Genomic DNA, 22,540 nt, shown 5'->3' on the forward strand with positions numbered 1-22,540 from the left:
TCCCCTCCTGTCACAACTCAGATGTGCCAAGAGGAGCCAAAAGCCCACTGTGGCTGCCTCCTTCCAGAAGGCTCTCCTTCAGGCCCTGCTGCACTGGCTGCCCACTGTGGCCTGTGCCCCTTCCTCTGGCTCCATCCACTGGTTCTTCATCATGCTGGGACTGGTCAAACAGTCAGACTTTGAATCCACCAGTGGCAAGTGCATGGCGATGCTGAAGGCTGCAGCCAGACAGCTTGATGAAGCTACCTTGCCTCAGCACATCCTCCTCAGGGCTAAGTGAGTCTCGGTGTTCAAACATCTTTATCTCTCAGGGTGTAGTTTGATGAAGGAACATTCACATTCCTGTGCAGGAAATTCTTCAATATCAATTTGATTAAAAGGTTATTCAAATCAGCAGCAGCAAAAAAAAAAAGAGAGAAAAAGAAAAGAAGAAGAAATAAATTACAAGATAAACAAAATGAAATATATCAAAGGAAAATGTCAACTCCTGAACAAACGTTAATCAGATAACATATGCTGTTCAATATTTTCTTTGAAATTTAGGCATCTAATCTTGACAGTTTTTCATAGCTATAATGATAAAAATTGTGACTTTGTGAAGAAGAAGTGGTTGCTGATTGAAGGATCATATTCATTGTGAAGAAATTGTAATGATGTGTATGTACTGGATACTGTTAAATTTTAAAGGCAAATCTGACTCCTTGGCATTGATGTCATACAAATGAGGTTACAGGAATATGTTTTGATCTGTTATGTGGTGAAAAAGTCATGCTCATTTCTGGAACTTTAAATAATCGTGTGCAACTCCATCCCCACAGATTTGGATTTTACGGCACACCACTGGAGCCAATCCTCTTTGATGTGGAGCCACCCCGCCCTCCTTCAAAGTTGGAGTCTACAGGTCCCTCCACCACCTCTACCACAGGCACCACTGCCTCTGGCTCAGTACCCCTTCCGCAGATATCCTGGACTGGGGCGGGGCCGTACGGCTCCCAACAGGGCCTACCCGTCTCCCTGGGCAGTGGCATCTTTGACATTGGTGGTGATATTGGCAGCAAGGGAGCCGGTCTTAGGGCCCGCGGCTCTCTGAGTGGGATCGTTGGGGCAGAGAATGGAGACGGCTCCCTGACAAGTGGAGGCTACTTCATGAAGGGTCTTCTGGAGGTGGAACCACTACACTTCACCTGCTGTGGCATGAGTGATGGAGCTCACATAGAACGGATCAGTGGTGGTATGTGCAATATGTCATTGCTCACTATGGAACTGAATTTAAACTGAATGTACTCGAATACTGTCAAATCATGAATTAAAGTTATCCTACAGAGAAGTAATACATGGACCTAACATGGAAAAGCACACATTTCGTGAAAGGCATCATCAGTCAGTAATGACTAATATTATGACATGTAGTGTATGGTGTAGATTAATATCGTGGAATCTTGTGTAGCTTACGTAGTCTCATTATTCTCTGTGTGAGGTAATACTTGATAGTTTGAAATGTAATGTTTCATTTAATTTGTACACAGTTACTGTTTTTCAAGGAGAATTTATTTTTCATTTTTGAATAGATTAACCTGCTCGTGAAAGAGCCATTCTTCTCTCGTCCATGTCGTTAAATGCAATTTTATTACTGGTTTTCAAGCAAGATACATCTACCACACTAACTTGCCTTGTCAACATAAATAGATGTGCACAGATGAAGTAATCATTTGTATCTCTTTGTAACAAATGCATTACACAGTGAAGCTGTTTAAACTTATATGGCTTGACGGTAATATCTGATTTGTAAGTTTATATATGTTCTGATGAGAAGTTGTTATCTGAAATCTACTACAGTGTATATTTCTGCTTCTTGTCATGTTACAGGAGTCCACACCACAGCCAACATTCCGTCGGGATCAGCTGGGGCAGGAGGGACGGGCAGCATGTCCCAAGCAGGCAATCCTCCAACACCAGCGTACCTAGCAACGCTCACTAATGCCATGGCAACGGCAGAGAAGCAGCTCCAGAAGCTGAAACAGAAGACCAAGGCTCTGGTCACACTGCAAAAATACAACTACTTTCCCTCCGTGAGTATTGGGTACTCAGAATATCAAATTCTGGTCATTCATAGTATGGCTAGGAGAGATACTCTCAAACCGATAATTTTCGTGTACATGAGCTATCTGCAAATTTTGTTATGAGCCAAGATTTGCGAAAGTTAAAAGCTTATGAAAGTTTGTGTTTGCACAGTGCATTAAATGCCAGTTGCAATTCTTGAAAGTTTCACACTGTAGAAAAAGGCTGTTGGCTCCAACTTGTGAAAGTTTATGCCGCGTATGTTTCTGATTTTTACAGTATGGTAGCCTTTGTTGCAGCACACGGTGAAATGAAGTTTGTAAAATTATGAGGGAGTAAATTGCTAGCCTAAGTTTGTGTATGACATCTTCTCGTTGACTGGATTGTAAGAACTTTAAGGCCTTCATTGTTGTGTCTCTTTCATTGTGTTTATACTAAATCTTGATTACTATCACATTATATGTATGGCTATTCATAACTGCAGAATTCCTAGAAGGGTTGGTGACCAACTAATTATGCTTGGTGGTGGTGTTTTTTTAATGAAATTTTATATGCTCATATTATAGTCTATATTATGAAATTTTCTAAAATATTAAAATGTGTGTTCTCCTGTCTGAATGACAATGATATGAGTAATATCAACACTTTATCATTCTTTTCACAATTTGGCCAGATTACCATTTGACAAAAAGCATAAAGTAATGTATCATGCTTATCCTTTCTCTTTACTGCACTGTCTCATGGCACCAGTCGTCTGCAAAGAATGGTGGAGAGCCAATGCCCAAGAACTCTCCCCTATTCATGACCCCGCCCATCTCACCCCCTACTGAGCCTGCTGGACCGGTGAGCCAGGAACAGCCCCCTCTAGTGTTCAGTCTTTCCGATACTGAAGAGATGTACAGCATGCAGGCACAGTCTGGTGATAGCACTCAGGCAGGCAAAGGAGCGACAGACAAAGCTGGGAGCAAGGTACTTAAACAAAATACTGTAATAGTGGAAATTTCCCCCCTTTTGCATGTCATGAAACTCGTGCAAACGAAAAGCACACAAATTTTGTGCTCTTTATAGGTAATGCTATTTTGTATTTTTGATTCCGCGGAATTTAAAGCTCCGAAATTCATCTGACCCTCACAAGAGTAAAAAATTGCTTGCATGAAATGTCCACTTTAACAATAGCTCATTTATAAGGGTCATTTGTGATGGATTACCATTAGTAGCAGAATGTACTAAAAGAGGGAATATAGATTTGGGATGGACTCAACTTTCATAATTTTTCAAAGAACTTGAAATTTTTAGTTATGATCCCAGAGTTCATAAAGCTTTTGTAATGAAGATGATAAAGTTACCTGTGCGTATGGATTGAAAAACTGATGGTCTGTTGGCATTGTGTGCAGGGCAGGTGATGGATAGGAGTGGATGTAGAGTATGTTGGAATAACGCAGCTAGAAATCAACAAAGCAGTTGCACATTATATGTAGAGATCATGCTTTTCTATAAGAAGAAGGCAGTGTTTGCATTTTAATAATGAGTTGGCTATGTATTTGGATGGTGATTGGAGAATGACAGTGCACCTGTTGAATGAATTGGAAAGCTTGTACCCATGTTATTGTTATATTCCAGGGTGCTGCCAAGTTAGAGATGGAGGAGGGTGTCCCATCAAGCGCCTCCCTAGTGCGCAATCTTCTACATCCTCCCTCCTCCCACATGCTGGTCATTGAGAGAATGCACTCTGGTAAGAACCTCTCATTTGAGTGTGAGTCTGTTTTCACCTTTTAATGATCACACAAGCTGGTTATATGAACATTGTTTTGTCATGGGTTAGCATGTCAGGAAAGCAGAAGCACAGGTTATCTGTTTTGTGTCTCAGTATCTGAGGCACTTGATGCAACCACACTTGATGACATGTTGCTTCTGTATCAATGAAATTATTGTTCCCATAATGTTTTATCAGGAAAATGTACTCATCACTTCAAATACACCAGCTGATGAATATATCTATATCATGAATCATCAGCTACATATCTTGTTATTTGGTGTATGTACTCATCAAATGTGCAAAATGCACCAAATTGCTTTTTTCCTATAGTACTTATGATATCAACAGTAGAATGTTTTTCCTATAATGATTTTGATATCAACAGTAAGATGTTATGTGGTTTGCCATCCATATGTTAGATCTTATAAACTTTTTCTTATGAATTTAATTGTGCTTGAGGAAATAATGCTGCCTTACAAATGAAGGCAAGGACCTGTAGATGTTAATTGCTATCTAATGACCCTATACACTGTGTTGCTCAGCTACCTGTAGCAATCTGTTTCCTTCTCTCTCACAGGTGCCAGGAGGTATGCAGTGCTTGACTTTGGACGGCCGATTGTCCTTACCGACATCTACATTCCAGCCTGCAGTGACCTGACATCCCTATCAGTGGACATCTGGACCCAGGGGGAAGAGGTGGACGGTCAGCGGCTGGCTGTAGCCATGGACATTGAGTCTAGGGATCTTGTTCTCAATGACCTTCTTCCGCCACCTGTGTGCAGATACCTCAAGGTAAGTTGAGAGCTGAAAGGCTGTAAGACTGATCAGACTTCTCAAATATGACTAGTATCAGTTCATTACATGTGACTACTGTTTAATTACACATTCGTGAAGCGTTGATTTTCATTTGAGGAACTGCTTCAGGAGTTGCTTAAGCATAAGCATGTCATTTGTTTTATGTTTGTTTGTTTGTTTTTGTTTTTTTTTAAGATAATAGATAACAGGAGTGCTTATAAAGATATAATTGCATGATCACTTCACTTTAACATGAATACTTGCTTTTTTTCCAGATCACTGTCGTGGGAAATTATGGCAGCAACAATCCAAAGTCGAAAGTTCCCCTGGGAGCATTCTATGGCCACTCATTCATCCATGTGGAATCAAACCAAAGAGACTCTACTGATCCCACACTGATGGAACTACACAAAGAGCAGTACGTGGGACTGGCTACGGCTATACTGGATGACATTCAGTGCAGGTATAGTCTCGCCACCAGCCGCTTGCAAAAACTCCTTCAAACTTTTGCAAGTTATGAGATGGAGAGCCAGATGGATGGAACATTTACTCAGTCAAGAGAGAAGACAGACAGGAATGGCAGTATACGCAAGGCTTATGTTGAGTGTGTGCAGCTCCAGCAGCAGCTCAATGTCGTCCAACGCACAATCCTCCGCCTTCGCCAGCACCGCCATCACCCCTCGCACTCGATATCACCAATTACAAACCCCACACTGGCCGTTAGGAACACCTCTACAGATGCCCTTCGGATCATGTGTGAACATCTCCTGGGTGCGCTTCTCAGTGTCACTCAAGGAGCAGTGTCGTTACCATCCTCGCTCTGCTGTGCTCTGGATGCAGAGTCCTGCAAGTCCATCTTCAAGCACCTCTGTGTCATGGGCACGCCTCGGCTCAGTCTCCTGACAGGCACCCTGCTCGTGAGGGTGTGTGGTTCACGCCACTGGTGGGGGGAGTTCCTGGCTTCAGCTCTCAGAGAGTTCTTCCAGTCAGACCAACCTACAGTGTTCCCACAAGACAGGTGAGAATTATCACATCACTACCCTAAACTAGTCATGATACTATTACTAATCTCCTTGAGATGTTATCTTTGGATTTGTGTTCATTCATTTGTTTTTGTCTCATGTTGCAGAGTGTTTCTACTCTTGACATCACTTGGGCAGACCTCGCTGGCATCCAGTAATGCCAGCAGTGTGCTGGAACATCTTCTGGGCTTGCTCACTGAGTTGCTCTCCCCTCTGCTTGGCAGTCAGTATGCCACTAGTTATGGTACACCAGAAGGTAAGTACAGTCAAACCTGTCTTAGCGACCACCTGTCTAGCCACCACCTGCCATATACAGCCACTAAAAAAAAATCCCCCGAGAGAAAAGCAGTGTTAAAGACCCTGTATATAGCAGCCACCTGTCTATAACAGCCACTCTTTATATCTGCCTCGGGTGGCCGCTATGGGCAGGTTTGACTGTAGATAGATTCTGTTGATGGTATCCCTTGTTTACATATAATATGTACATATATTTGCCAAAGTGTTTGGCAGAGCCTCATTGCTTTACATTCAGTTACTGCTGTGTAACTTGGGAGACTGTAGCACTGCAAATACTGGATGGACATTGATAAAGGTGTATTTGTCTAGATTAAGACATAAATTCATACAGGGAGAGATGCTGCCATCAACTATCAAGCACCTCCTCATGGTAAAAGACTTCTGCATTTTCTTGTCTCTCTCTTAAATTTGAATTAGTTGTATCATTGTCTTTTTAATCCAATTTAATGAAAATTAGTGTGACTCATATATTGTGCATCTATTTTGTAGGTTTTTGCTGAAACATATTTATTGTTATTTCATATGTGATTTTCAGGGAAAAATGCAGAAACAAAATGAAACAAACTGAAATCTGAAATGTAAGAAACTTGCAAAATGAAGTAAGACTACTTACTTGGCTGACATCAGGGAGGCATTTCATGAAACATTTTGTTCTGATATTTTTCTGCCAAACTGTTACAAGCTACTGAAATTCTTTCATATGACTGGCTGAGAGCAAATTTGTCAGACAACTTTGTCGGACAAAATGCTTCATGAAACGCCTGCCAGAAGTCTGAATTGTTTCTTTTCTTTACATCTGTTCAGGATCCTTGGACCTCCCTCTAGTGGGATGGGTGCTGCTCTTCCTGTCCCGTGTGCTTGACCACAGCAGTGGTGGTCAGGGGTCAGCCACGTCTCAAGAGGGCTCCCAGGACCCCGATGCCCCGGCTGGAGCAACTGCAGCGCCCACCAAGGCTGACAATACTCAGGACAAACGTGAGTTACAGCACGTACCAAATGCTTCTCTCATCATCGTTTACATGGGGGAAGTGGGTCAACATATTGTGGAATGTTGCTGTGAAGCGCACAGAATTACAATGATTTCCTTCGTTAATTGTTTTCGTCAAGCATTGGTGGCAAATTTAGATTCTCAGGTGTCGCGAGCAAATCTTACTGGCTTACAGGTAATGTCTGTCGATTATGATGCTATGCCCAAACAGTGGCAGTTTTGATGCAATGAACAACCTTGCGTTGAACATATCTGTAGTATAGGTATGAAATACATGAGAATGACATGTCTGATTTATGCAAAAATGAAACCAAAAAATAATGACTTTAACAGTAAAAAGTATGTTAGTCTTTCCAGATCTGCCAAAGATCAGCATGAAGATGTCTTAACATAAGGAAAGAGAAAGAGATATGTATGTGGAGAGATAAATAGATTTATAGATTTGTAGATAAATGGGGAGTTGGGTAAACATTTATAGCTAGCTATATGTGTAAGAAGAAAGTGAATTGCTCTGTCAACCTTGTTGTTTTCATTGTGTCCTTAGCTCCAGCCTGCAGTGAGACAAATCGCTGGGACTTCCTGACAAGCCAGCTCCAGGCTCCAGGACGCAACTCCCACCACTCCAGCCAAGGTAGCTCCAAGAGTTTGGTCCGCAATGCCAAGAAACAGATTCAATCTCACAAGGACCTGCTGTATGACATCAAAGGTGGCAAGGTACGTCTTCTGCAGGGCGAGCCGTCTCCATAGCAACCACCATAGAGCCTTGCAAAATGCAACATCTATCCTTGTCATCAGACAGCAAACCTCATGAGCATTTCAGCTTTTTTCATTCATAAGCAGCAGCTTGACACCAATTCCTTTCTTTTTTTTTTCTTTAGCAAGAGACATCTTTCACAATTGATTAAGTCGCTTCAAGATATTAGGCCTAATTTTGAATGGACAAATATAGTGTTATATATAGATGAGTATGATTTGTTAATGTAATCAACTGAAAAGTGAGAAGAAACAAAGTGCCTTGCATGATGCACAAACATATTTTTTTTACCCCATTTTCAAAATGAGCAATGGGATTTCTTTCCTGTAATCTTCACTTATTTGTATGTTACACATCTTGGTCGTCAAGCTGATGATCATTTAGGCTTTTGTGATTAATTTGATTGTGGAGTGTTCTGTAATGATTCCATCTCATGTTAACCTGTATTTTCATGCATTTGCAATTCAAACAATTGCAGTGCAATTTTTATTACTTTCATCATTTCGCCAGGGCAAATATTGCTGGAAAATGCAGTGATGGTGTTTGCTGGTCTTATTGCTCGTGGTGTGCGCTGATTAATTTTTCTAAAGAGATATGGTTTGCAGTGATGCTGTGTGGCTAGATATATGAGGTATTAGACCATTTGCTTGAATAGACAGCTGTTTTAATCTTTCCGTGGAGCGTGCTCACAAAATAAATAGGAAGAGAAAAAGTAAGCAATGCTAGGCTGGTTTTGCCCATTTTCCTTCTCAGAAGTCAAGTCAGGCCAAATATGGAGAAGATTCCAAGGGCAATCCAATATCCAAGAAGGCTCTCTGGCATCAGGTACTGTAGTCTCACACCATAGAAACTCTGTGTTTGTGTGTCTCTGAGAAATGTAGACTTCAGGATTATTAAGAGATTATCAGTTTGCAGACATGTAAATTGGGCTTCGTACGAAACTAACATGAGATGATAAATAGTCTTAACACTTATGGTGAGTCATTGTCTAATCGAGATGGATGGAAAACTCATACATGTGTGTGGTTTCCTTCATTGTGCTGTGTTGGACAGGTGAAATGGCTACTTTAATTAGGCATTTTGTTCAATCATTTTATTATCCATCAGCTAACAAACTGGAACTGATTAAATTTCTGGTGTCCCACAGAACGCGCATTGTGTATTGATGATCAAAAGGGTACTTAATGATCGCTTATGAACTTAACTTCATGGATGTAGAACGAATGTTTCATGAAAACTTTCCATGTAGTTCATAATTAGGAAAAACTGCATATCTTATGCAATCACACACACAGAAAACTTGCTTTTGCTTTGCCAGCAAATTAGAAATTTCTTTTGAATGGTGATATTGCGATTGTTGTGTCATTGGGGATAGATAACAGATGATTCAGAACAGTACTCTCTTTTCATGTCATGGTTTGGCTTTGTTCATGCTTTCATTGAAAGAAATTAACACATAAAGCAAAGCTTTGCAACCTTATAGTCCCACAAAATTCATTTCATGTTTTTGCTTTGTTATGTTGTGTTTTTCTTTTCTTGCACAGACATATAATCTATATCTAAAGTGATGATGGAAGAAAGCCACTGCATACATGTTTCCTTCTTCGCTTTTCCCAGAGCAGTTCCTTATTCACATTTGTGGGAAATTGTCAATTTCCCTCATTATCCATAAATTGCTTGTTGTCAAAGTTAATCTTTCTGATTGCAGTGTAAATGATATCGTACCTGGTCATGAGTCATTAAAAAAGCTTCAAAATTGTTTAATAGTTCATTCATACAAATGATAATGTCAGATCTCTTTCCCAAATGGAAATATGAATTTAGCCTCAGTTCGTAACATGTATTGTTGTCTAAAATTGTCAAGCCAGTTTACACATCTCTAATGGCCTATCAACACTTTGTAACACATTTTTAATCTTACCATGAAAACCCTACACAGGAGTGTCGCAATGTCTTACGTGCCCGAATGCTGGCTCGCAACGCCCGAAGCCTGCGGGCAGCGCAGGGTCAGAGCAGCAGTGGAAGTGTGGACAACAGCATGCTTGCTTCTATGGACCTGTGTGCCACAGTCTTGCTGTCTCGAGACAAATGTATTCCTGTCGTCCAGGGGCTTGTGAGACTCCTGTTAGCCATGGATTTCACCTGCCATGTTGATCTGTTCCTGGTCACCTGCAAGGTGGGAAGAATTATTTGTGCTTCATTGTTGAAAAGGAGAGTGTGGTTTTGACAACCATCATGCAAGAATATGAAAATGGATTAAACAATAGAATGTATACTACATGTTTTTGAGGGCCCTATGGCACTATAGCGATGTTTTGGTACTATGGGGCTGCGTGTGGACATTTGTTTCATGTATATGCCATATATTTAGTGTGTCTAATTTTTTGCAAATCCAGACTTCCTGACAATTTGGTGAGTGGTTAAATTTGCAATTGTAGAGTACATTACTGAACGGAGGAATGTGTGTGTACATGTCACATTCATGTCATGATCAGAGCTAATATTTTCAAATGTTTTTGAATTCGCAAATAGCATCCAACTCATGAAATTCACAAGATAAAAACCTTGTGAAATATTCGACGTATACAGTAATTTATGCCCCTGATTTTAATCATGTAGAATCAAGGATTCATCAAATGAAGTATATAATGTCTTGTGTTGCCTCTCCTGTGATTCTACCAGGTGCTGGCCCGGCTAGCCAATGCCACCCGTCCGGCCATCACACTGTCTGAGATGCTGAATCAAGACCAGCTGATCCAGCTAGTGTCCAGGTTTTGCAGCAATGAGTACTGCTCAGGGAGCTCTTCATGGGGTGGTCCCTGGCCCTCCCATGCCATCACATGCCTCATGCTGGATGTACTAGAAGGTGAGAAGGAGCTCTCTGCAAAGTTAGGCTCAGTCCTTGAAGAAGGGGGAGGGGAGGGGAGAATCTACATGTATGCAGCTCGGTGGCATTGTGAGAAGGCTCTTGACTCCTAAATTGGGATCTCAAGTTAAAAAATTACTCAAACTGTATTTGCTTGGACAAAATGTTTAACCACTATAATCCCCGTAACCCCTTATGTGTAATGAATACATGGCAGTGTTTGTTTGATGATAATGGCAAGGTCATCAGGGAACAGTGCTTTTAGAAGAGAGTACATCCGGGTAAATACCGCCATTTTAATTGCTTGTGTTCAGAGTCATTCCTGGATTTTTTTTGAATGCCAATATCATTTGTATTTGTTACAGTAAAGATAGTTTTTGTCACTACTAATGCAAGTGGGTGCAAAATTTTAATGTGCTGTTGCACACTGTTTTTTTTATGTGAAATGCACCAGATATTAAATGTATGATGTACATGGGGGTAGGGAAGTGATATTTATGATCATGTTTCTTTTGACTGAAGTGGTATAAATCTTGTAAAAATGACAATGACAACATGATGCTGCAGTAAGAAAAGATTCATTATATAAGAGCAATGAAACCTGTGTCAGTAGTTGATTATAATCTGATTTTGTTTGTGATTTCCAATCATCCAGGGGAAAGAATGTTTCCCTATGTAGAGGAGCCAGCTGGTGCCACTGGAGGTGCTGCCTATGCCCCGCCCGCTGGAGCTCAAGGTGCTGACCCAGACCTGCTCCCTGATGCCCTGAGTCGCGGGTCGGAGAATGCCATGTCTGATGCTGATGCAGAAGCAAACAGCGCCCTCGGTGGCGAGTATGACTCTGTAGGAGCAGGAGCAGAAGGAGAGGATAACGAGGGCCTGGAGGAACCACTCATCATAGGTGAGGAGGTTGCTGAGATGATTGTAGCTGTCGGTTATTGATGTAATAAGTATGAAATGAGAATGCAGAATTGCCCCTGTCCCCCTGATTCTGCAGTAGTCTCCCTGAAGGAGTGTATAGTTTTGTGAAAAGAGAATATAAAAGCCTCCCCCATCTCCTGGATTAGAAATTATTTGAGATACATGTCACACACAAATATCTCCCTGTTTACTCTTTGACAGATGCAGCCGAGATTGAGTACACAAAGCCATGCTAAATATCTCTGTCCATATAGCAGTGTTTGCATGTGGGCTGTTTCATGTCCAATATCTTCTGTAGTGCAATTAATGTAGTTCAGAGGTATTCTTCCTCTGTATGGGCAGGGTAGTCTCAAGGAAATTACATTTTTGAAACCTCCCTGATTTTAATGTGTGAATGTTAGTAGTCCTCGAGACCATCGTTTTGAAGTGATTACTTTTACATTTGTATCGTAAACTTATTTTCCAAGTCAGTGAAAATATGTTGTTATATCACTAATCTGTTTGATCCACAGATGAGCTGAGTACTGATCCTGAAGGTGGTGTTGATGTTGGTAGTGACCCACTTGGGGACTTGTACAAGTATCAAATGGACGCTCTGTTCGGTTCTTGGAAGACAGGTGCCGGCATAGCCTATCCAGAGAACACTCCCAAGAAGCCTGTCATCAAGGGTATCGGTGGTACCTTGGTGGATCCAGTGGGAAAATTCCCTGCAGCAGCCCTTCTTGCTTATGCTAAGAAGAATCGAAAGGACAAGCTTAAGATTCTCGTCAGAGGGGATGGGAAAGGCGAGGGTTCTGGGTCAACCTTCACCCCTCGCATGTCAAGTGCAGTGGATGCAAGGCTGGACCAGGATTTGGAGATGGGGGCAGAATGGTTCCTGAAAGTTTCCACCCTGATGGAAGCAGAGACAGTCAGTCAGACATTCACCAGTCTTCCACCACCTCCAGCATTTGCCCCAGAAGCCGAGCCAGAACTAGAACCATCTGATGTTGGACAGACTGACGACGATCTGGCAGCCAGCAGAGCCTTGAGTGGAAGTGGCAACCTCCATCCCTCGGCCAGGTCCTCCAAAGACCTCATCTCAGCGTGTTTCCATCACCTGTTTGCTAAGCTGGAGACGGGACACATCCGAGTACATTCCCTGCTCCAGCTGTGGCTCACTGTCAATGAGGGGAGTGTCACTGACTTACAAGGGAACACCAGCCACTTCAATGACTCCAGGGTGCCCAGCTATCCCCTGGATAAGCCCTCTATTAGCCACCTCCTCTCCACTCTGAGGAAAGAGAGAAATCTCAGTGTATGGACTTGGTGTTTAGCCTTCAGGGTTTTGACTGTCCAGATAAATACCAGAGGTTCTACCAAGGAAGCTGTCTCGATAGCAAACTCCATTGTCAATGATCCCAACATGTTCCACGCTATTGTCAAGTTCCTGTCTGGTGGGTCTTTCCAGGGCCGCAGATCAGGACACCAAGATTTCCAGGTCTGTCATATTACTTACATGTATGTCCAGAGCAAATATCCAGATTTCCCGTATAAATATCTACTTCATGTAATCAATGTATATCCAAGTTATGGTATCCTGTGTACAAGAGAGTAAAACATTGAAAATCGAGAGGGACAGTAATTTTCTTTGGCCAGGGAAAACAGGCAGAATATGAAAAAGTGGAACTATAAGATAATCTGAATTTTATTGCAACTGATTGACAAATTGCCCTACATCGACGTAAATAAGCACTGAATTGATCAGTGTTTTTTAGTAGTAGCTGTGATAACAAATCATGGGCGTACATACTAGAGTAGGATATGAATTTTCATGAATTTGAATAATCTGAATTTTGCTTATTGTTCATGTGCAAAGTCTTTGGCAGTGTGCAATTTCTGCTTTTCAGCCAGTGTAAAACAAAATTTCAGATTTTCTGAAACAGGGTAGGCCTTATTTCAAATGAAAAATTGTGTGTCTGGATAGAAGTAGATAAGAACTAATTAGTCTGGATAGAAGTAGATAACTAATTAAAAGTTGTGAATTCTGATTACAAATTATATCTAAAAAATTGATATCTTAAAATGGTTGTGATCTCACAACGTAAATATAATCCTTGTAAAGGACTAAACTATGCATATCTCTTGGGTCTCATTTTGCACAGCCATGTTACATGTATTTTGCTATTTGTTCTCTTTTGACCGAGAAGATTTGTGTCTTCTTATACTGTTAGGCAAGTTTCCTCCTGTCTTTTCGTCACATCCTGTAAACTCTTAATGTTTGATGTTCCTTCACTGGCCAGGTTGGACCTACGGTGACCCTAGCCTTCCATCAGCTTCTTCTAAGGTTGCACCTGAGAGTCTTCTCAGGACCTTCATCAGGGGCCAAGGCTCTCAAAAACCTCCTCCTCAGAGTGGTGCAGACCCTGGTACAGCCAAGGTAAGTGGCTGTCATCCCATCAGAATTAATGTGTTTACTCGTAGGATTATCACCAATATACAACAGACACTGTCATGCTGTTCAGTGAATTTATTTTCTCTATAAGCTTTATGGTAAACCATTCTTAAGCATTCTATGTCATAATTGTATTGTGGAAAATGTGCAATGATTGTACTTTAATAGAACGAAACATTGATGATTGTCCTTGGTATGAAGTGTGTTTCACTTGAATAAGAACTAAACTGATTTTGTTGGGTTTTATTTCTGTTTTTGTATTCAGAGAGGCCATTCATGCTGGTGTAGGACCACTGGATGCTCAGATCACCTTCCTGGAACTCATCCTTGAGCAAACCTTCAGCTCCACAGACCTTGGCAGCATAGCAGCTATGGTGGACAACATTGCCCTGCTCATCTATGAGCATGTCATTGATGGAAGTGGTGTCTCCCAAGTGAGCAATGACACCAATGGTTCCTCCAAAGCCAACCTGGCCAATGTCCTGGCCGGCAAGCTGAAAGGAAGCGCATCCAGGGTGTTGCAAAATGAAAACAGTCGTGAAGCACTCATGTGTGGACTCCTGCAGTTGGTGAATGAACTCCTAAAGATGACAGTCTCCCCTGATCCATTTGGTACATCTGTGTGGTCTCCTGTCGCTGGCAGGGGCTCGCTTCACAGTGGAGGTGTGGCCTATCCAACCCCGCTGACGTCAAACCTGATGCCAGCATCGATAAGTGATGATGACAAGGAGCGCAATGGAGATGCTGGACTCTCTGCAGCAGCCAGCAATGCATTTGCATCATCGTGGTCATCCACCACACCACCTCAGTCCTCGGCACCCGTACGTTTGACCGACCTGGTGCTGACCAACAAGGAGACCATTTCCAATCTCCTGTATGCTCTAGGTCACTCCAGCAGTATGGCCATGGCGGCCATGCTGAATCCTGGCTTCTTCTCCCAGGGCTCTGAACCCCTTATGGGACCGGAGCCAGTTTCCATTGGAGATCACATCTTCCAGATCCTGGCCACCCTCAACAAGGAGGCATCTCATGTCAAGATTGTCCTGCAGGCTATCCTCTCCTATCTCAACAACATGAATGGACGACGAGGGGAGATCCTGTCAGAACCGCTGCTGTGGTACACACTCAGTGTCCTCAGCAGCCCAGCTGCCATGGACTCTATGCATGAAATAGGTATGACCTGACTGACTGACCTGTCTGCCAGTCACACTTACTTTTTATGTGACTGTGAATGTAACATCTTTTGCCATGATGTTTTGAAGAATTTGTCTCACGTTTGATTACAAAAGTTATTTGACATTAATGAACAATAGACAAAGTTGTCACCTTAACCTGTTGAGGACGATGCCCAGTATTCCCGGGACTAGTCTTAAGCAGGTTAAAGTGAAGCACAGAAATCATGCAGTACATATTTTGTGATTGTCACCCTGAACTCGGTCTACTGTACATGATGTTAATTACACCATCCTGTCATTTCACAAGAGTATTCAATATGACATTGTTTTCTTTCATTTGTTTTAGGAGGCATTGAGATACTGTGCACAAACCTGGTCAACAGCAGCCGAGCCAGCATCGACCCTAACCCCAGCATCATCTCTCCCATCATGCAACTGACCTACCCATCTCGGCCGACGGCGGCTACCAGTGTGGCCAACTCTAATACCAGCTCTGCACCGGGCTTCACCAAGAGGGCGCCATCCACTGCAGATGAAGAGAGTGTAGAAGGGCTGACAAACTTTGCACCCTATGGTATGTACATAGACAACTTTGATGCTTTTCATTGCCGATGAATTGTAAAGGCATATAGTGGAAATGGCATATGAAGACGTAGTAGATCGTTTTGCAATTGTAATGATCAAAATTAGGAAAGATCTGATGGCTGAAATCAGGGCTAATATCTCAAATAATACAAAATTGATGTTGCTCTAAGTTTTGGTATGTTGATTAAAATCCAGATCAGTGTGGGCATGTTGTGATGTTAAAGGTGCATGGTCCCGGTGTTTTAGTCAAATGCGTACGCGGGCGCACGGCGCAAGTTTCCTATAGAGACCTACGCTATCGACTCCTCTTTAGCGCTTACGCTGTGGCCCACTTCCCCGAGTCCGAAGAAGTCCGATTCACTGTAGTCAGTGGTCCGATCACAGTTCGGCTCATGATTCGGCTGAGGGGGATGACAGCTTTAGCAAACTTCTTTTGTGATGTCATAATAAGAAGCACATATGCACGCACCCTGGCATTACTACAGACTGCGCGATGCGCAGAGAAGACAACAAAGGCAACGTTACTTAGCAACACCTATGCACTTTACTCTTGATGACAGCTCAACTTCGGTAATCTTCGTATCAATGCTAACAGTGATCGGCAGTATCATCAACAGCGCCCTCTACACTACCGGGACTATGCACCTTTAAGTAGTGTTTCTTGGAATTTTAGGAGACTGTTATTTCATAAGTAGTTAAGTTCAAGCCACCGTAGAACATGCATGATTTCCTTTATTTTGCATCCCACACTGTGTATATGCTCAAATGTGGATACATCAAGTGTGCATAATTCCTAATATATGCACTACATGTGATTATGAATGACTTTGTGTAAGATGATGCATGCGATTCATTGACTATGATCTCTCATCATTGGTGTCTGACTGTGTCTGTTTAGGCGTGATAAGTTGCAGCAACATGACCACTCGGCCAGCGGAGTCCCTCCTTCTGCCCACCCTGTCCAACCGGCGCAGCAGGCAGTCATGGGCCCACACCTTCTCTTCTGAGGAGACATGGTGTGACCTTACCATCACCCTTCCCTGTGCTGTGGTACTAGAGGAAATTCACATTCTACCGCATGTCACCAACCTAGCGAGTAAGTAAAAATTGGTTTATTTTTGTAGCATCAGAAAATAATCCACTGAGATTTATTATGTATGTGAAGGAGAACAATTTTTGTTACTTTTTTGGAAATATGATGGATATGGTAGTCAAACTTTGTGATGCCTTTAGGATGATATTGCTCTAGGTGTACCAGGCTTGCCAGGTTATTGTGTTATGCAATTGTCATAATGATTTGTGAGATTTCCAGTTATGATAAAATAATTGTATTAACTGTAAATCTGGGAATATTGATGATATATTTTTTCCTGTTTGAAACCAACAGCATGTCCGTCGGCAGTCTCTATTGAGATCAGCCCCAATGGCTCCACTCCAGTGCCCGTCTGTCCTCCCCTAGCTACCAGTGGCCTTACCTCCATCAAGCTCAGAATGCCAAATCCATCAGTCACGTCATCCGTCTGCCTGCAGCTCAGGCGGCCCAGAGAGTCCAGTCTCATGGCTCTGACACGGATTCGACTGCTTGGGACTACAGTATTTGGGGCCAGTTCCACGAGTGGAAGTGGTGGTGTTGGAGGGGGTGTGAGTCACCCATTGAGTGGCTTCCTGGGAGCCTCAGGCCATCAGATGGCAGAAGATGAAGCTGTTAGAGGAAGGTAAAGGAGAAAAGTTTAGATGGATCACTCACATTGAGCTTTGTTCCTGTAGACAAGAAAAATATTAATTTTCAGTGGCTGGATATGTGCTTTATGCTTAAAGACTATGTAGATTGTTATGAATACTGGCAGTGATGCAGATGATTTGAGACACTACGAAAAGCATCCATGGCTTATGAATTAATCACAGTTGGCTTATTACTTAATTGTGATGGGCAATCTTTCCTTTCTAATAAAATTTATATCCTATATTATATTACTAAATTGCCAGTCTGTTATGTAAAAGAGGGTTGATGTAATTAAACCCTCTCAAAAGGAGAGAGCTCTTTTCAGCCAGCTTGAAATTACTTCGAAAATTACTCTGTGAGATCCATTACATGAAAGAGCACTTTCTATCGTCAGGATCTTTTGTTACTGTTTTTAGCAACTCAAATGGTTACCCTTCTTCATGTGTGTCTCCAAGGTTTGTCTTTTTTTGTATGCAAGTTATTTTCTATGTTTCCTGTGTTCATTTTGAGATTTGTGCATATTTGCTTTTTATATATCTCTTTCTCCAACCATCTCTCCACCAAACATTCCATCACTACTCATAGCACCAGGTGGTTGAGACTGCTCCACCACTGCCTGGCAGGAACTTTCCTCAGCAGCACTGTGTCCAGTATTGCGCAGACTGCAGCCCAGACCCCTGGCCTGCTGACCACCTGCATGGCACTGCTGGCCTCCCCTCACTGTCGGCCCTACAGGAGGGACATTGAGTCCTTGCTCCTTCAGCTGAGCAGGTCCAGGACTGAGGTGGGCCTAGCCCTCATGGACATGTTCCTACGCAACAACTACACATTTAGTCATGGGGAACAAGGTGAGAAGCTATTTTGGAACTCTTTGAATAAAACACCCATATGCATTTGTGCAGAGTAGTAAAGCCATTGATGATTATTGTTATGATTTTAAATCGTAATTTGCCATGTACAATATACTTGTATCTTACATAGTGAGGAAGAAAATAATTCATAGTTATTGAATCAACATTTTAAAAAAAATGTTAGATCCCTTGTAGACAAAAAAAAAAAAGAAAAGAAAAGAAAAGAAAAGAAAAGAAAGGAAAAGCTGATGAAAGCTAATGAAAGCTAATGATAGCCCCACATCATATGTTTTATGTCATTTAAAGGGTGTTTATAGAAGCAGTCTAGAATGTAAAGGCATTGAGGATTCTTCAAGGTAACTTTGTGAGAGTTGACAGATTGTTCTTTCTGTTTCTGTCAGAATCCGGCATGTTCCTGTTGGGACGCCCATCTTGTCTGGCTTCAGACTCCAGTGTAGACATCATCTACCAACTGGGAACAGGCTCAGATTCAGGGACTAGAGACAGGTGTGTATCTCAAAGATATCTTTGTCTTTGTATCGATGATATATGTGTTCGAACTATGACTCAATTTATATATCTGAATAATAGGGATGTCATGTGATATTTTTGTCTCTTTCACTATCTATTGGTGGCTGTGCATCTGGTATAGTCAGAGAATATGTGAAGTTTAGTCATGTGAGTGGAGTGTTCATTACTTGACAATTTATAGCCTATTTACAAGAACAGTGCCTGCTATGAAGTTATGGTTTAAATTTTAGGTAAGAGGAAAATGGACATTGCATACAATTTTCTTGCCTTTGGTCAAGCAATGTCTTCTCTTATTCAAGTGTTTACAGTGTCAGTGTCACTACTTTGCCAAGTAACCATTATGAGAAATAATATGTCTCTAATTCCAACATATCACCATACAGACTGCAAACTTTACTGGACTGGCTGGGAGATACAGCTAGGGTGGCACTCCATATGCACAGCAGTTACATGCGAGCCCCTCATACCTTTTCGCCGGTCGAGTCTGGGCTGCTGCATCCAGCACCGATCCATGTCCACTGTGTGGCAGCCGTCCTGTGGGCCACTTTCACACAGAGCACTATCCATAACATGGTCAATATGATCACTACAGAGCTCTTCAGGTAAGAAGCATGGATTAGTCAGAAATCCCTCACAACGGTTTCAGTTAAATTCATTTGTCTCATTGTGATGACCATGGATAATGTGAATTACACATTACACATTGGGGGGCGTTTCATCAACGAGTTCGTCAGAGTTTTCACCGACAAATTTGCTATCAGCCAATCAGACGCAAGGATTTACACTGACAACTGTTAAAAGCTAATGAAATCCTTGGTCTGATTGCCTGATGGCAAATTTGTCGGTGAAAACTCCGACGAACTCGTTGATGAAACGATCTCATGATCATCGTAAAGAGTGTAAGATAGGTACATGTAAAAGCAGTGATGATATTGTCACTCTTAAATCCTTCAGGACATCAAATCTATGATGATTTTTAGATTTATGTGTTCATATCTTTCTACTTGTGATATGAGCTAATATGTACCTGTTTTTGTCCGTACAACCTAATATGGATGTGTGATAATGTATTCTAGTAAAGACAGTCCAATCTGAGATCATGTCAACATGTAAATGGACATTATTCAATCATCTACAAATCAGCAGTGTGAGTTTTTTATTAAAAGAGATGGCATAGTATTGGTTGAGGTGAGGATCAGCTTTTAACATTTGGCAAGATATTTAGAAACCTCTCAATAAAATGTTAGAGAGCATACAATTCTAAGTTTATGTGATGAAAAGTGGTTTTGAAATTGAAATGAGTGAGATATCCAAAACCAATGTAAATCAAAGTGATCGTAATAGTAGTGGTGGCCTGTCGCATTTTATTAGGATGGCTTTGTTTGGATATCTCAGCCATTTCAAGATCAATTTTCATCAAATTGACTTTGAATTCCTGTAACAATTACATGTCCTTTCATATGTCATAGAAGGGTTCTCATTATTTCACAAACAGACACACAAAAAAGTTGGAAACCTGCAGCCCCATCTAAGCCAAAATGGTACGATCCCTTTAAATCTTGTGTGTGTTTTCCCTACAGTTCCATCTACGAGTGGTCCACTGTCCTCCCTGTGAGCTCAGCCCTCAAGAGATCCGCTGACTTTGTGTTGTGTGCCATGTGTATGATCCAGCCAGCACACTTTGACTCCTTACTGCAGTGGATGGGTGTGATAGTGGGAGGGGCCATGGAGACAGAGGCACCGCTCACAGGTTTGTGTCCATTTCTTTATCGGGTGAAATTGTGGGCTGTTGGTGACTTTTTATGCAGCTTATGCAGAAATGTTTATCTCACGACTGGTGAGTTGTTCAGGTCAAAGCTGTTTATGAGCTGACTAATGTCCTAGTATAGTTCAGCAACCAGTAGCAAAGGTATAGCAGAGCGACACTGCGGTTTCACAATGGGAAAGAAACGAATGTAAAATCTGTCAACTGATGTGAAACAAAACAAAATGCTTTGAACCAACATTATGACAACCAATAGGAATGACTTGAGTCAATGAGATATCAATTGGTAAATGTGCTATGGTTTGTTGAATAGCGAAGGAGATGTACTATCACAAACATACTAGACTGTACATGTTCATGGCAAAATTAAGATCCTATACTGATGTATTGCAACACTCACACTGATGTATTGCAATCTTACAACTAAGCAGGGGCCTGCCTTAAAAGTTCTTTAATCAACCAACAGTGGCTTCTATCATACCATGTAAAAATGTTTCAAAGGATAAATTTGCTGGTTCAAGGATAGTAATTGATGTTGCAAGTCAGTGTTCTTGACAGTGTTTTGGTTAGAGCAGTATACTTCTTACTTTCATTTCCTTCCAAGCACAGTGCATGTCTGCAACCATTTTCTTTATATGTCTACCACAGATGACAGCAAAGGCAGCGAAATGAATGCCTCCCTCACTGATGATACCAAAGGAGCCAATCGACAACAGCTCCACCAGTCTGTGTCGCCACAAATTCCCCCACAGTCCATCAACCAGCCAATCACCAGGCAGGAGTTCAGTCATGTGATCATTGACGAGGCCCACCTGTCATTGTTGGCACTGGCATGCCAGTCCAAGGTGGCCACCAAGAAGCTCTTGGATTCTCAGTTCCTGGTCCTTTTGGCCGAAGCTCTATCGGAGTTCTGTGCACAGGTGAGATCCCTTGCAGTCTTTCTCATTTTCTCTCTGACATTTCTTTATGAGACACACCTGATAAAGAAATGGTTATTATTTCATCATCAGCAACTTTTTCGTGTATTGCTTATTTTGTTTTTGTTTTTTTTCCTCCTAAGGAATTAATGCGAGGTGAGACACTGAATGGTTCCAGTGACCCATTGACTGATGCTTCAAAGCTGAAGGCATCTGGCTCTCGCGTCCAATCACCACGTTCACCTCGAGGAGCATCCCGTAGGAGCAGCACAGACTCTCTCCAGACCGATGCCTTGGTTGTTCTCACAGCAGATCTTGTTGCTCCAGTCCTACACTTCTTCAAAGACCTGTCATCCCAGAGTGAAATCAAGGACTGGTTGGCGTCACCCGATGGTGTCATCTTCTGGGCCCCACTCTTGACTCTTCTATGCACATCCAACACAGCCACCATTCTTCTGAGTGCCATGCCCAGCTTTGGTGGTGCCCCACGACGACAGCACCTGCTGAGTGCAGCACAGAGGACAGCTCTTGAGGATGCGAGCATCGCATTTTTCTCCAGCTGCACTTCCTGTCATCCTAGCAACCAGAAACTGCTGGCACAGGTCATCTGCGATGTCATCTGTGGGCAGGATCTCCAGATGGGATCGCCCTTCGTCATCTCTGGCTTCATGCGCCGCCTCATCCTGCAGCTGATGCTGGAAGACGAGAGTGTTGCTATCGCCATCAGCTCTGTCTGCCAGCTGGTCAAGGGACCACAGTCCTGGACAGGCCACATTGTCCATCCCAGCCATGGGGTAGGGCACAAGAATGTCCTGCTGGAAACCAAACTGACCACGACATGTTCTCAGCTCATTTCAGACCTTAATGGTGAGTGTCTTTGAGGATTAATTGAACAAGTTTCATGCTATAAAGATTTCTGTCAAAGCTGTTTGGAAACATCTTTCAGTTAACTGTTCAGATAAATTGAATTGACATGAGTACAACTCTAGTCATAAGTGTTAGATATGTGGTTAGATGAAGGAGAAAATTACAAGGAAAAAAAAGAGACATTTTGTACAACAGTAGCAACAGTGTTGGCCTCACATAATGTAAAAGAAATTGT

At 42.1% G+C, this 22,540-nt stretch overlaps 1 protein-coding gene across 1 annotated transcript in view; it reads left to right on the forward strand.

The window, feature by feature from the left end:
- The window catches only part of LOC139745613 (dual E2 ubiquitin-conjugating enzyme/E3 ubiquitin-protein ligase BIRC6-like), a 64,145-nt gene that overhangs the window by 25,518 nt on the left and 16,087 nt on the right, over positions 1 to 22,540 (forward strand). Inside the window, exons 18-43 of the mRNA XM_071656013.1 lie at positions 22 to 276; positions 819 to 1,231; positions 1,867 to 2,069; positions 2,809 to 3,027; positions 3,679 to 3,790; positions 4,392 to 4,606; positions 4,885 to 5,627; positions 5,739 to 5,887; positions 6,733 to 6,903; positions 7,461 to 7,630; positions 8,424 to 8,495; positions 9,610 to 9,846; positions 10,353 to 10,536; positions 11,192 to 11,437; positions 11,970 to 12,937; positions 13,740 to 13,876; positions 14,157 to 15,064; positions 15,413 to 15,640; positions 16,550 to 16,747; positions 17,039 to 17,366; positions 17,960 to 18,222; positions 18,627 to 18,732; positions 19,140 to 19,358; positions 20,337 to 20,506; positions 21,170 to 21,441; positions 21,582 to 22,305. Coding sequence (XP_071512114.1) covers positions 22 to 276; positions 819 to 1,231; positions 1,867 to 2,069; positions 2,809 to 3,027; positions 3,679 to 3,790; positions 4,392 to 4,606; positions 4,885 to 5,627; positions 5,739 to 5,887; positions 6,733 to 6,903; positions 7,461 to 7,630; positions 8,424 to 8,495; positions 9,610 to 9,846; positions 10,353 to 10,536; positions 11,192 to 11,437; positions 11,970 to 12,937; positions 13,740 to 13,876; positions 14,157 to 15,064; positions 15,413 to 15,640; positions 16,550 to 16,747; positions 17,039 to 17,366; positions 17,960 to 18,222; positions 18,627 to 18,732; positions 19,140 to 19,358; positions 20,337 to 20,506; positions 21,170 to 21,441; positions 21,582 to 22,305 — 7,910 coding nt within the window. The remainder of the gene's footprint in view (positions 1 to 21; positions 277 to 818; positions 1,232 to 1,866; positions 2,070 to 2,808; positions 3,028 to 3,678; positions 3,791 to 4,391; positions 4,607 to 4,884; positions 5,628 to 5,738; positions 5,888 to 6,732; positions 6,904 to 7,460; positions 7,631 to 8,423; positions 8,496 to 9,609; positions 9,847 to 10,352; positions 10,537 to 11,191; positions 11,438 to 11,969; positions 12,938 to 13,739; positions 13,877 to 14,156; positions 15,065 to 15,412; positions 15,641 to 16,549; positions 16,748 to 17,038; positions 17,367 to 17,959; positions 18,223 to 18,626; positions 18,733 to 19,139; positions 19,359 to 20,336; positions 20,507 to 21,169; positions 21,442 to 21,581; positions 22,306 to 22,540) is intronic.

Source organism: Diadema antillarum, unplaced genomic scaffold (assembly GCF_040938485.1).
Source record: "Diadema antillarum isolate AM-2024a unplaced genomic scaffold, OU_Dant_1.0 seq00001279_RagTag, whole genome shotgun sequence".
In the NCBI taxonomy this organism is placed as follows: Eukaryota; Metazoa; Echinodermata; class Echinoidea; order Diadematoida; family Diadematidae; genus Diadema; species Diadema antillarum.